The 16,056-nt window shown below is 28.3% G+C and overlaps 2 protein-coding genes across 3 annotated transcripts; one reads left to right on the top strand and one right to left on the bottom strand.

Moving 5' to 3' along the window:
• The first annotated feature begins 5,776 nt into the window (after positions 1 to 5,776).
• Positions 5,777 to 11,271, top strand: LOC124919834 (pentatricopeptide repeat-containing protein At5g62370). Of its 2 annotated transcripts, XM_047460181.1 has the most exons (4): positions 5,777 to 8,955; positions 9,823 to 10,053; positions 10,553 to 10,884; positions 11,116 to 11,271. In XM_047460181.1, the coding sequence occupies exon 1, from the start codon at positions 5,933 to 5,935 to the stop codon at positions 8,894 to 8,896; it is 2,964 nt and encodes a 987-aa protein (XP_047316137.1). In that variant the 5' UTR covers positions 5,777 to 5,932; the 3' UTR covers positions 8,897 to 8,955; positions 9,823 to 10,053; positions 10,553 to 10,884; positions 11,116 to 11,271. The 2 variants fall into 2 exon arrangements, with proteins under 2 accessions (XP_047316137.1, XP_047316136.1); XM_047460180.1 differs by lacking the exon at positions 11,116 to 11,271 and having other exon boundaries at positions 10,553 to 10,965.
• An 816-nt stretch (positions 11,272 to 12,087) lies between these two features.
• Positions 12,088 to 13,806, bottom strand: LOC124944082 (pectinesterase). Its single transcript, XM_047484547.1, has 2 exons — positions 13,014 to 13,806; positions 12,088 to 12,749 (listed from the first exon to the last, which is right to left on the bottom strand). The coding sequence occupies exons 1-2, from the start codon at positions 13,804 to 13,806 to the stop codon at positions 12,088 to 12,090; spliced, it is 1,455 nt and encodes a 484-aa protein (XP_047340503.1).
• Between the last annotated feature and the right edge of the window lie 2,250 nt (positions 13,807 to 16,056).

The raw sequence follows: 16,056 nt of genomic DNA, 5'->3' as shown, positions 1-16,056 counted from the left end.
AACATTCAGTAAGGGTAAAGAAAATAGACTACGGTAATAGTATTTAATAGAAAAAAAAAAGCTCACTTAGACTTAGACGTATGTACTAGCTCACATAGACGTATTACGTATATACTAATAAAATGTCATTTAAAATGTCATTTAAACATAGACGTATTAAGTATATACTAATAAAATGTCATTTCAATGTATGTACTCTAAAAAAATTAGTTCATTTAACCTCTTTTAATAAACCATGATTAATTTTTATTTTTTAATTTATATATTTAATAATTAAATATTAATATATTTTCACTCTCGTTCCTTTACATTTATTACTAACAAAGGAACCCTTTATTTTTATTTTTTTATAATTTATTATTATTTCTATATGAGTATTTATTATTGATTATTTAATTTTATTTGATATATATGAGCATTGATAATTAATTATTTTAATTTTTTTTTTCTTTTTTTTTATATTTTTTCTTATATTTTTTTCTTATATTCAAATTGATTATTAATTATTTTAAAATTGTTTGGTCCCAATAATTAAATATAATAATGAAATATCTTTTAACAATAAAAATCCTTCAACACAAAAATAAATTAATTAAGAATTAAATATTAGATAATAATAAAAACTCATTCATCAAACACCAAAGTAATAATCAAATATTAGACAAAACAATGCATTTTACAATTACTATAAATCGTGAATAAAAATTAAATAAAAAATTATTAATTTCATTTTTGTTTATATTAAATTAAATATTATAGTAAAACATAAAAATTATAAATAAGTTATTAAATTTTTTTGAAAATGAGAATTTAAAAAATATGAGAAATAAAAACTAATAAAAAAAATAACATATAAAAGAGAAATTAATATTAAAATAATAAAAAAATAAAAATAAAATAAATTACCTGATTTAATTAATGAAAAAGAAGGAGGGAGAAAATATATTAATATATAATTAATAAATATATAAATTTAAAAATAAAAGTTAACTAAAAAAAAATAAAAATAAAATAAATTACCTGATTTAATTAATGAAAAAGAAGAAGGGAGAAAATATATTAATATTTAATTAATAAATATATAAATTTAAAAATAAAAGTTAAATATCTTTTTTTATGGTTACTAAAAGAGGCAAAATGAACTAATTTTTATAATATATATGTTTAAATGATCTTTTATTAGTACATACTTTTATTAGTACATACTTTAAATAAAATAGTTGTACACGTACATACATTTAAGTGATTTTTTTTCCTATTTAATATCTAACCTTTATTAGGATAAAATAATTCTGCATTAATAGTATTTAATATTTTAAAATATTACTAAAATTATTGTACCATAAGGGATAAGACTGTAGGTAGGTTGGATAATTTTTATATATACAGTAATTTTAAGGTATAATTTATACATTAAATGAGGTATAATTTTATATCTATTATAACCTGTTACAAAAAGGTATAAACATTTATAAAATATAATTCCTCTTTAAACCTATAACTTTATTAAATTATTAAAATTATAATTTCTTTATTATATTTTAAAATATAATAATAAAAAAATATAATATTATTTATATTTATCTAAGTTTAATTTTATAATTTAAATAATAATAATAAATACTTAATTATTTAAATGTGACAATTTTATATCTAATAAAATGTAATAATTATTTTTTAAAACTAATAATGTTAATTAAAAAATAATAATCATATATAATATTCATTTATAAAATAGAATTTTATTACATTATTAATAAATAATATTTAATTACATAAATTAGTCAATATTATTATTATTAATACAACTTATATCTATATAAATTATTTTTTTAAACTAATTTATAATTATACTATTTAATTACAAATATTATTTTTTATAAAATTATTAATATTTTATTTTAAATAAACAATTAATATTTTTCAAGTATACAAATATTTTTAATAATACATCAATTTTAAAAAAAATATTAAATATTAATTAATATATAAATAAGTTTTATTTATATAATTATATAAGTTAAATTATAAGAAATTATATATAAAATAATGTAAACTATATAATTTCAATATAAATAATAATATAAATTACCTATTAAATAAATATTAAAATAAATAATTTATATAAATATAAGAATAAAATAGTCATTTACCCTCTTTACTACTTTTTTTATACTACCAACCAAACACAAAATAATAAATCTATATAATTTATACTTCTAACCAAGCACAAATAATATATATAATTTATACTTTCTAATACTTACTTACAATTTATACATCTTACAAATTATACCTATCTAATTAGTACCGCGTAAGAAACGCTACCTAAATGTAAGATGTTTTAAAATTTCAAATTATACCTATCTAATTAGTACCGCGTAAGAAACGCTACCTAAATGTAAGATGTTTTAAAATTTCAATATACTAAAATGAGGGAGTGACAGAGGGTGACGAGAGAGTTCAGAATTTGACAAGTTATTTTCTTTCAAAATTTTCTTTTTCAAATTTTCTCTCTAATTATTTCTCGTACACAAATATTAAAATAATATTTATAAATTAAAAATACTTATATAGTATTTCTAAATAATTAAGTTTTAATATATTCAATTAACTATTTTATAATTATATTTTAGCAAAATCAAACCGTTATTACCGAATCAATCAATTATAGTAATTTTTTTTTTCTAAATATATTTAAAATTCGTGCTTAACTATAAAATATCTATTTTTCTCTTTAACCTTAATATATTTATTTTTAAAAAAATAAATTTAATGTTTTTTTTCTCTTTTTTTATTTTTCTCTTTTAAAATCTATTATTTTTAAATTTAATTAAATTTTAATATTATTTGGTATTAACGGTAAAATATCAATGATATAAATTACGATATATTTTGAGTTACCGATACCGTACATAAATTACGATATATTTTGAGTATTTGATATTCTCCATATGTTACTAGTATGATAAGGAGATTTCAGTAAATCAAAATAAAGATATGATAATGTTATAATTTTTTAATACCTAAACTTTTAAAACTCATAATTTATATTAAATAATAAAAAAAATTAAAATTCAATTATCACTACAAGCTTATGAAATCATATTAAAAAAAAATAGAAGTATCTATATATATATAATGATGCTTAACTTTTAAAGTGTCCGGATTGCCGAGTCGAGAGCTGTGGTTAATTTGGATATATGTGAGAGTAAATGGATAATTGGGTCGGATTGTGGGTTGACCCGCCCATAAACTTAAAACAGTTAAAAATTAAATTATAAATGCTATAGGTATGGTTCGAACTTGCAACCTAACAAAAACAAGGACAACCTTTTAACCAACTAGGCTAATAAAACTTTATATTTTAAATTTAACCCAAAATTTAATAAACGCGTGACATTTTAACAATATAAGTTCAACTTTTTAACTAACTAATCTATATATATAATGATACTTAATTTTTAAAGTGTCCGGATTGCCGGGTCGAGAGCTGTGGTTAATTTGGATATATGTGAGAGTAAATGGATAATTGGGTCGGATTGTGGATTGACCCGCCCATAAACTTAAAACGGTTAAAAATTAAATTATAAATGATATAGGTATGGTTCGAACTTGCAACCTAACAAAACAAGTACAACCTTTTAACCAACTAGGCTAATAATATTTTATATTTTAAATTCAACCCAAAATTTGATAAACGCGTGACATTTTAACAATATAAGTTCAACTTTTTAACTTACTAATATATATATATATATATATATATATATATATATATATATATATATATATATATATATATATATATATATAATGATGTTTAATTTTTAAAGTGTCCGGATTGCCGGGGTCAAAAGTTGTGGTTAATTTAGATATATGTGAGAGTAAATGAATACTTGGGTCGGATTGTGGGTTGACCCGCCCATAAATTTAAAACGGTTAAAAATAAAATTAAAAATATTATAGGTATGGTTCGAACTTGGAACCTAACAAAACAAGTACAACTTTTTAACCAACTAGGCTAATAACACTTTATATTTTAAATTCAACCCAAATTTTGATAAACGCGTGATATTTTAACAATATAAGTTCAACATTTTAACTATCTAATATATATATATATATATATATATATATATATATATATATATATATATATATATATATATATATATATATATATATATATATATATATATATATATATATATATATATATATATATATATATATATATAATGATGCTTAATTTTTAAAGTGTCCGGATTGCCGGGTCGAGAGCTGTGGTTAATTTGGATATATGTGAGAGTAAATGGATAATTGGGTCGGATTGTGGGTTGACCCGCTCATAAACTTAAAACGGTTAAAAATTAAATTATAAATGCTATAGGTATGTTATTAACCAACTAGGCTAATAACACTTTATATTTTAAATTCAACCCAAATTTTAATAAACGCGTGATATTTTAACAATATAAGTTCAACATTTTAACTATCTAATATATATATATATATAATGATGCTTAATTTTTAAAGTGTCCGGATTGCCGGGTCGAGAGCTGTGGTTAATTTGGATATATGTGAGAGTAAATGGATAATTGGGTCGGATTGTGGGTTGACCCGCCCATAAACTTAAAACGGTTAAAAATTAAATTATAAATGCTATAGTATGGTTCGAATTTACAACCTAACAAAATAAGTACAATCTTTTAACCAACTAGACTAATAACACTTTATATTTTAAATTCAACCCAAAATTTGATAAACGCGTGACATTTTAACAATATAAGTTCAACTTTTTAACTAACAATATATATATATATATATATATATATAATGATGTTTAATTTTTAAAGTGTCCGGATTGTCGGGTCGAGAGCTGTGGTTAATTTGAATAAATGTGAGAATAAATGGATACTTAGGTCGGATTGTGGGTTGACCCGCCCATAAAAATTTTACCGTAATATTTTTTTCACGATTTTTTATATTATTATTACTCGTGCAAATGCACGGGATACATGCTAGTTTTTTTAGTCACTCTTGATTTATTAAATGAGAATATTAAATTATTCTATTTTACTTTTTTTCTATATTTATAAACTAAATATTAAATATAAGATATTTATTTTAGTGTATCCCGTGCATTTGTGAGAGTAAATGGATAATTGGGTCGGATTGTGGGTTGACCCGCCCATAAATTTAAAACGGTTAAAAATTAAATTATAAATGCTATAGGTATGGTTCGAACTTACAACCTAACAAAATAAGTACAATCTTTTAACCAACTAGGCTAATAACACTTTATATTTTAAATTTAACTCAAAATTTGATAAACGCGTGACATTTTAACAATATAAGTTCAACTTTTTAACTAACTAATCTATATATATATATAATGATGTTTAATTTTTAAAGTGTCCGGATTGTCGGGTCGAGAGCTGTGGTTAATTTGAATAAATGTGAGAGTAATGGATACTTAGGTCGGATTGTGGGTTGACCCGCCCATAAAAATTTTACCGTAATATTTTTTTCACGATTTTTTATATTATTATTACTTGTGCAAATGCACGGGATACATGCTAGTTTTTTTAGTCACTCTTCATTTATTAAATGAGAATATTAAATTATTCTATTTTACTTTTTTTTCTATATTTATAAACTAAATATTAAATATAAGATATTTATTTTAAAAATTAACCATTTGAATTTTTTTCAAATAACCCAAAATCAAACCACCACCTCCCAGGGTTATCGGTAAATTAGCGGCGGCAGGGCTTCTCCCTCTTTTGTCTGAAATGAACCACTGTGAAGAAGAAGAAGAAAAGAGTGCGAGAAGAAAGATATAATTTTTAAAGAAGAATGTATGATTTGCGCCATTTCATCTCCTTCACCGTCTCTTTGAGTACCCACTGATCAGAAATTTAGAGATATGCGTACTTTTCAGCGCCTCTTTTGGTTGAATAGAAGCAAAAGGAGGAGGAGGAGTTTCAGTGCCTGTCCTCTCCCTATTCCTAATCACCCTCATCCCACACCTGTTTTGAACAGCGTAAGTGATCACGATTCTTACTGTCTATCCCTTGCAGACCAACTAGTTCGTCGTGGTCTTTTACCATTAGCCCAGGAAGTTATTCGCCGAATTATACTTCGATGTTCTTCAATTTCCGATGCAATTTCGGCTTATGATTTTGCATCAGTACGTGGGTTGGAGCTTGATTCATCTTCCTATGGTGCGTTAATGGGGAAACTGTTAAGTTTTGGTGAATACAAGATGGGGAAAGCACTGTATCATGAGAGTGTTGGCATTACAGGTACTCATTCTGATGCATTAATGTTGAATTCCATGGTGTTGTGCTGTTGTCGATTAGGAGAATTGGAAGAAGCAAAAATCTATTATGATAAACTCGTTGAAATGGATCATATTCCTGTTAAACGCACATGTAGTATCTTGATTCAGATGCTTTGTGAACAAGATGAATTCTTGGATGCGTTAGATTACTTTGTTGAGATCAATAATGCTGGAACTTTGTTAAGTTTACGGAGTTATAATATGCTTGTTAATGGTTTATGTGACCGAGGATATCTAGATGAAGCCCTCTACGTGTTCGATACAATGCTTGAAAGAGATGTTCCTCCCACCCTACACTTGTACAAATCTCTAGTTCATGGTTTTTGCAAGAGAGAAAAGATTGACCAGGCTATAACTCTATGTGCAGAAATGGAATCCCATGGATTTTGTCTTGATAAGGTCATTTATACAAATCTTATTAGGGTTTATTGCAAAACTAAGGAACTGAAGATGGCAATGTTGTTATTTCTCAGAATGCTTAAGATGGGCTGTGAACCCGACACTTGCACTTACAACACGCTAATTCATGGGTTTTTCAATCTTGGTATGCCGGAAAAGGGTTGGATGATTCATAATCAGATGGTGGAATTTGGCATCAAGCCGAACTCTACAACATACAATATAATGATTTCCAGATACTGCAAAGAACAGAACATCGATTGTGCCTTGAAGCTTTTAGATGTTTCTCCTTCAGTGCATTCCTACACGAACATAATCTCCACTCTATATGAGCACAATAGACTAACCGAAGTGAATGATCTGTTACACCAGATGCTTGAGAAACAGGTTGTTCCTGACCATGTCTTATTCTTCACACTCCTCAAAAGACAACCGAAAGGTGGAGAAATTAGACTTGCTCTCTCTTTATTGCAGGCAGTTCACCATTCTTTTCTTTCTTCTACATTGGAAGTTGAAATTGAGCATCTCCTAGATAAAATTCTGAGAACCAACATTGATTTAGCAGGGCCTGCACTAAATATATACACGATGGCCCTATGTGCAACGGGAAAAAGAGACGAAGCTTCACTTTATTTGGATAAAATGGTGAATCATGGAATTCAGCCATCAATTTCAACTTATAATTCCTTGATCAAGTGTCTATTCCAGGAAGGGCTAGTCGATGATGCCAAGTATTTACTAGAACTGATGCAAGATAAGGGGACGGTTCCTGACATGGCGACTTACTTGATAATGGTAAACGAATATTGTAAAAAAGGCGACGTGGAATCTGCATACGATATTCTCGATGAAATTTACATTAGAGGGATGAAGCCGAGCGTGGCTGTTTACGATTGTGTTATCGGTTGTTTAAGCCGTGAGAGAAAAATATTTGAAGCAGGAGATGTATTCAAGAGGATGCTCGAGGATGGTGTTGACCCCGATAGGATCATTTTTGTCACGATGATAAACGCGTTTTCGAAGAACGGGCGGGCGGTTTACGCCCGCCAACTGTTTGATAAAATGGTGGAGGTGGGAATACAGCCAGACGAACGTGCCTACACTGCTCTTATAAACGGCCTGATTAGAAAAAACATGCCTTCGAAAGGTTGTTTGTACGTTGACAAGATGTTACAAGATGGGTTAGTTCCGAACAATGTGTTTTACACTTGTATGATTAACCAGTCGTTAAGGAAGAGGGAGCTCGAGTTTGCCTTAAGATTGTTTGATTTGATGGAATGGTCTCATATCGAGGTTGATTTAGTAACTTGCATTTCATTAATCAGCGGGGTTAGTAGAAATATTCGATCCACAAGCAGTCGATACGTTACTCAATGGAATTCAGGGGCGAAGGAGGATTTGTTTGGTTTGCTCCGTAAACAGAATGTTTTGACGAAACCGAGCAGAAGAAACTTTAGCCAAGAAGGTAAGATGAAGATCCTCTCGAAACTGCTTCACAGAATAAAAGAAACTAAATACATGCCAAACTTGTATTTGTATAACGGAATAATCAACAGTCTTTGTTCTGCAAACATGACTGACGAAGCATATAACCATCTCGACGAAATGCTAAGAGAGGGTCTTCTACCAAATCATGTGACTTTCACTATTCTTATCGATCATCATATTCGAGCAAATGATATTAGCCAAGCTATCAGATTGTTTACAATGATGAACGAGTACGGTTGTAATCCAGACAGGATACTGTACAATACTTTGATTAAGGGACTTTGTAAGGCGGAGCTGACAGTCAATGCATTATTATTGTCATATACTATGCGTAAACGAGGATTCTACCCATCAAAGGAAGCTTATGAGAATTTACTCAACAGATTTTGTATTGATTACTCGACTGTTTATGCCGTGAGAATTGTGGAAGATATGCTTGCCCATGATTTTGTTCCGAGACAGTATAATCTTAAATTGTTGATTTGCTTGTTGTCTATAGAAAGTAGATTACTTGTATATGAAATGATAGATACGAAAAAGGCCATGTTGGAAGAAAAGAAGCTTCGAAGGGTAAAACTTCTGGATTATTTGAATCCAGCTTCCTGTCTTATATTATCATATCCTCCTCCTCAGCAGAGAAGCTTTGGATTGCTTTCATGATGAATAGAACAATGCAGTGTCAATTCAGAAGAAATTTATTTCTACCCACATTTCACCAGGTGTGCTTTTTTACCACAGTTTTATTTGGGTCTTGTTTGATTTTGGGTTATTTGAATAAACAAGTGGCTATTTTCAAATAATCTTGTTGGAGGTAGGGTATTGAAAATCATGTTAGTAAAAAGATATTAAGGGTAAACATATAATAAAAAATCTTTTAGAAAATAGAGGTATTTTAGTATTTTGTTTGATTTGAATGATATTATTGATAAGTGAATTATTGATTGGATAGTGAGTTATTTGAAATTAATCTCAAATAACCCACATCAAACAAGGCCTTGATTTATTTTTGTTCTATACTAGTTTTGGTTATACGGAAATTAGAAATTAAATTGAAATTCTAACTTTTGTCTTTTAGAGTTGGAATTGGATATACTCCAAATTCTACTTGTGGAAAAGTCATTAGAATTGTAATTCCAATGATTGAAAAATTTAGTTGGGATGGGAGAAAATGTATATGTTTGATTTCCAATTTCACATACTGTTAAACAAACAATGGAACTAATTCTGCCTGAAATCACCTGAAATACAAAAATTCTGGATTAGAAGGACATTATGTTTGGAAATAAACAAAGTCAGAGTTCACAACTTTATTCATTGTTTGTCAACTGGATTCAGATAAAGAAAACAAAAAATGTTAGTGTTTCCAGATGGGCGTAATAGTTCATGTAAATTCAGACATTGTAGTTTTTCGGACTTGTAATTTCTTTTACTAGCCGAACAATTGGACTCTAATTTGAATTTACTCAAATAGATTTTGTATTGATTACTCAACCGTTTTTCCATGAGAATCGTGGAAGATATGCTTTCCCATGATTTTGTTCCGAGCCATTCTAAACTTAATTTGTTGATTTTCGTTTTGCCTATAGAAAGCAGATTACAAGATTCTTCTGTTGTATGGGAAATGATAGCCTTGTTGGAAGAAAGGAAGCTTCTAAGGGGTCTGGATTATTTGAATTCAGCTTCCTGTCTTATATTATCATATCCTTCTGATAACAAAGAAGCTTTGGATTGCTTTCATGATGAACAGAAGAATCCATTTTGGATGCTGCATGCAGTGTCAATTCAGAAGAATTTGATTTCTACCCCGTTTCTACCAGGTGCGTTTCTTTACCACAGTTTTATTTGGGCCTTGTTTGATCTTGGGGTTATTTTATTTGAATGTAGTTCATTGAGTGAAGTATGTAATTGGGATGGGAGAAAATGTATAGATTTGAATTCCAATTTCACCCTGTCAAACAAACAATGGAATTAATTCCGCCTGAAAACACCTGAATACAATTTTTTTTTGGATCTAGAAACGTATTTGAATGATTATGTTTGGAAACTAAACTAAGTCAGAGACCAGATACAAAGACCTTATTTGTTGTTTCTCATCAGGATAACATCCAAATGGAGCATAGACTTATAGTTCATGTGAATTTAGGAGATTGCAGCTTTTTTGAAAAAAGCATGTTACAATGGAATTGTTTGTGCTGATAATCTTAGTATACAGATTATCTAGGACCTGATTTGTAAAGAATTTGAAATTGTGGAGTATACGGGAATTTCCGGTCTTACTTTTACTTTATCCTAATTTTTCTTCCTTCTTTATTGCAGGTCAATCGCCTGGATTCCTGGTTGGTCTTTTTGGTCAAATTGCGGGGTTATCTCTAAGGGGAATATTTGGATATAGCGACCTGAATGATTATTCGAAAGAAAAGCAACTAGATTCGATGGTGGATGAATTAGGCTTCTAGCTCTGCAAAGGAAAGCGAAAACAGGGGACCGCGAAAAATGGGGACCACAAGCAACAATTAACCGTGATTCAAATGGAGGCTTTTTGCTGCTTGTGTTGCCCGAACCATAAAGATCAAACGCCAAATATTTGGTTTGAGTTTACTAGAAGGGTGACAATCGGCTTGCAAACGCCATTGCTAATCTGGCTAAAGGTTCGCGACTGAATTGCTATTAAACTTGTAATCCTTTTTTTTTGTATTATCCGCATTGATACTTTGATTCCATTATCAATAATTATAAAGTTTATTTGAAAAAATTAAAGAAAAGAAATATAAAGTTGTAATTTCAATTCCTAGTTTCACTGTTTGACTCTATTTCCAGTTTGACTGAAACTGAAAAAAAATGTGTTGGAAGTTAATTCAATTTCATTTTGGCCATGGTAGAATGTTCTTGCATGATTCATGGTTGGAAGATCAGCCCATCCTCCTCAAAAAGGAGTTTGTGTAGGTCAGAATCATGCGGCACTGTCTTGTTGCTTCGCTACATCGCAAATGGTGAATGAAAAATCCTTATATGACGCATCCCCGAAGGTGAGAATCTTTAACGTTGTTAATTGGGTACTCTTCACACATGGAGTGTCGTAACAATTTAGGTCTGGCAGGTCTCATTCAAAAAAGATACTAAGAGTTTTGAAATTAAAACAAAACAACTCTTTGTCCTAATTTTAAAAGCAATCAAACTTATGTATAATATGACTATTACATACATTATATGTGTTATTTGCTCGAATGAGAATGAGTCGATTACCCATATTTTTAGAGAATGTTCTTTTATGAGTATAATTTCGAAAAAAATTTCACACAACGAATCTGTAAAACTTTTCGGCTGACTGACATCAAATCAAAGAGTCGTGCTTCAAAAAGTAAAATGTGGTACATTCCCTGCTAATGTTACTTTGGCATCATTGTATATATGAACTAAAAAACTTTGATCAACTTATGGCATGATTAGTTAGTTTAATCTTTTAATGCCATATTTTAAGTATGATTTTGACTAGTATATATTGAAAAAAATGAAATACATGTTTTAAAGTTTTAATCACAACATATCTTTTTTGAAATAAGGAGAAGTATGATCACAACCCATATGTATAGCCCTCCACCTCCATTCAAAGCGCTTGCAGAACTCCATATCTATATCATTTTATTACTAATCAAATATCAAGAAAGAAAGGTAAACTTTCATGAAAAAAAGAAGTAACGAAACTCAATTACAGCCCTACGTTAAATGGGAGCCCTCCGCCTCCATCAAAATCCAAAGCGCTTCCGGAACTCCATATCTATATCATTTTATTACTAATCAAATATCAAGAAAGAAAGGTAAACTTTCGTGGAAAAAAAAGTAATGAAACTCAATTACAGCCCTACGCTAAATGGGATGTTGGACTCGGGGAGCCAAGACAAGCCATCTATAAGCTTTTCAACGCTATATTCTTCGGCCTCGACATCATTCATAACTCGATAGCCATTCCAATTTACTCTATTCCTTATCGAAGATCCGGTTCCATAGTTTTTATACTCTCTATAGCATAAAGTATTCCAATCCGATTCGTCGTGGTACATTAACCACCCGGCCGGATTGATTTTGCCACCGAGATAGGTTTCGAGGTACGCGGTTCGAGCATAAGGCTTCCATGGCCGTCCCAAGAAGGTGTCGTAAGAGGCTATTACTTTCGAGTTTTGGAACGAAAAGCCCGTGTTCTCGTGTGGACTCTCTCGGCCGTGTGCGGCTATCACATTTGTATGTACTCCATCTTGTGTATTTGTGTAGATGCTACATTTTTGAAAGACGGCTGCTGCGTTTCCAAAGATGAAATCTACTGTCCCTGTTATGACACAATCGCGGTAGAATTGTCTATTGGATTGTGCATATAGGGTATCTTGGTATCCCTCGAAGCTGCATCCGTAGAAGATGGAGCAATCCGATAGGGAAGCTAGTGCCACGGATTGACCACCCTCGGGACCGGCTGTGTTGAGGAAGCTGATACCGCGTGCTTGAAATCCTGAGCCATAGACGGCTGAGGAGTTGTTCACGCGATATAAAGAAAAAAATATTATTAGTCCATAATAACGCGAAAGTCACATGAACAATTGTTAACCATGCATGTCTCAATAACTTGCATGAGTCCATATAAATCAATGATATAAATGTACGAGTCTATACAACATATCATGTCTAAACAAAACAAAATAAGAAATGGACGTACCTAAAGTTGCGGATCCTATGAGACTGAAGCCTTGTGTTCTACATCGATTACTTGTAATCACGGTTTTGTTGATACCTTCGCCAACCATCATGATGTTATTGAGACCAACGGGGATTACAATATTCTCTTTATAAACTCCCGATTTAATATGAATAACATATGTCTTTCCATTCGGTGTTTGTCCTCCCAATGCATTGATGGCCTCCACGACGGTTCCATAGTTCCCACTTCCATCCTTGGCCACCACAACATGCGGATTATGAGAATCGTCGACATTGGTATTAAGAAAATATCGTCTAGGAACATTATTGGAGGTGGTGATTGCTTTTTCTGACCAATCGCGGTTAATGGCCAAGGCATTTCTTATTAGAGCCGTGATGTTTTTCGATAAATTGGTGTGGTCGGTTTGATCTTCTTGAATATCGAATCCCAATTCAGAAAAACCACTTAGACAAGTGTGGATATTTGTGGAAGCCGCGCTAAGCCATGTTTGTGTATCGAAATCCGTGTGGTTGTTGGAGTTGTCTAACGTTTGTTCAAGTTGGATTAGAGTTAGGTCGTAGAGATTTGAGCATTCGGACCAAGCAGCCTTGCTTCGACTACTAGTTGACTCAAACAATTTTGCATTATCCCGCAATTTCTTAGACTCGACTATGATCGCATTCAAGGTCGCTCTAAGGAATTCACGATTATCTCTTATAATGATCGGACTAACTCTTTCTCGGGTGATGATTGTGAGGTGGTGAATGCATTGTCTTGTGTATGGAGTTTTTTCGCACCAACAAGTTACATCTTTGTTGCTTGGAGTGGAAGTTTGTGAGCAAACCAAATTGAAAAGAAAGGAAATAAGAAGGAATTGGATGATCATGATGAAATTCACTTCTTTGTTTGAATTATTCCCTTAAAAAAATAGTCATTGTGATTTATAGAAATTTTAGATACCATGTTATATAATTTGAATATTTTGCAAAGAAATCAATCCCAAAAATTTTTAATTATGAGATTCATATCTTCACATATTTTTTTTTTGATATTTTGTTGCTAAAAATTGATGAGAGAATATTCTTAAATATAATTTGGAGATATCATAGAACTAATTAATTACTATATAAATATATTTTCAATCAAGTGAATAAATAATATTATTAGTGTAAGAATCTAAATTCTTTAAAATAGCATAACATCAGATCGTAAAATGAGATAAATAAGGAAATATTATTTTATTTATTTATTTTCTATTTATTTTTTCTTTTTATGTTATATATTTATAGGTGTAAACTTTACATTTGTGTAATAATTATTTTTACAGAATTTGTAAAATATTTTGATTCATTTAAAAATTATTAATGGAGATTAAACTTAAATATGTTTATCTTATATAATATACAAAGAGGGTAATGGTAAAAACATAATGAAGATAGACTAGTTTATAAAGAATTGTACATAAAAAAATAAATTATTTATGATGTGCATTCCATCTAAAGTAATTTTTAGGTAAACTTATAACTTAAATATAAAAGTTAATTTTTCTTTATTTTAATATAAATAATAAAATGCAATAATATATTTTTTATAATTCTGAAAGTTTAGCCCAACTCTACTATTTTAAATAAAAATTGAATCCATATCTTCTAAAAATATTGAAAAAGACTATTATTTTTTAAATAATAAACAAATATAAATGACAACTAATGATAATAGACTATTATCCCTTATAATAAAGTGAAGTTTTTTTTATATAAAAATATCCATTAACTACATAAAAAATACTTATTAGCATGTAACGGAATTATTTAAAATTAATTATTTTAATTTATAGAAATGTTAGATACCATATATAATTTGAATAAATTGCAAAGAAATCAATCCTAGAATTTGTTGATCAGATTAATATCTTCACAATATTTGTTTGTTTTGATATTTTATTGTAGAAATTGAGAGAATATTTCTAAATAAATTTTGAACATAAAATTGATAATTTTTTTGAAATGATTAAATTATTTTATTAAAATTTCAAAAATGAAAAAATAAGGAATCAAAACTAGACAAACCTTAACTATGATTACAAAATAAAAATTAAACGACTCTAAAGAACATAATTACTAACAAGAAAAAAAACTCACTTAAACGTATATACTTATACAACTATCTCACTTTGACTCACTTTGACGTATATACTAATAAAAAATTATTTAAATCTATGTACTATCAAAAATTGGCTCATTTAGCAACTAAACATAATTAATTTTTAATTTATATATTTATTAATTAAATATTAATATATTTCCTCTTTTTTTTTTTATTAGTTATACTATTTAAATTTATTTTATTTTTAATTTTATTTTTCTTTTATTTCATTTTTTTTTATAAATAAGTTCTTATTATCCAATTTTGATAAACAAATATTATAAACGATATAAAATAGTATCTTTATTTATATAAAATTGATATTAATTACTCTAACTATAGTAAATATTTAAATATATTTTCAACCTATAAATAAATAATATTCTTGGTGTAAGAATTTGTTTAAATTAACAGAAAATAAATACTAATATTGGATAAGATAAATAGTGAAGGATTAACTTTTAATTTATACATGCATGATTTATTGTGTACTATAATTTTAAGACAAAATTATTATTATTATTTATATTAATTATTAAGAAAATATTAAATAAATTGTTAATAAAAGTAAATAAATATTTTACTACATTTTAATATTACATGATCAAGAAGATTAAACTTAAATATATTATGCAATTAGTATCATCATAATAAAGATAGGCTAATTTATAAACAGATTTTCATGAAAACATCAATTATAATTCATTCCATACATTCTAATTAGAACAAATTACGGTTTCCTCCAATTATTTTAATAACTTATTTTTAGTTTTTAAAATAATTTTTTTCTTAAATAAGGTCATCAATTTTTTTTAAACATAACTGCTATTATTTTATATATATTATCTTTAATTATAAATTTATATATATATATATAATTATTAAATCTCTTATATATAATATTTATGTAATATATATTATATAAATATAATATCTTTTATCATTAATTTTTATATTGATATAATTATTAAATATTTTTTTATATAAACAT

The sequence above is a fragment of the Impatiens glandulifera genome, chromosome 1 (genome assembly GCF_907164915.1).
Source record: "Impatiens glandulifera chromosome 1, dImpGla2.1, whole genome shotgun sequence".
Classification (NCBI taxonomy): domain Eukaryota; kingdom Viridiplantae; phylum Streptophyta; class Magnoliopsida; order Ericales; family Balsaminaceae; genus Impatiens; species Impatiens glandulifera.
Note: the sequence above shows the minus strand (reverse complement) of the source record. Positions and strands in the feature narration are given on the sequence as shown.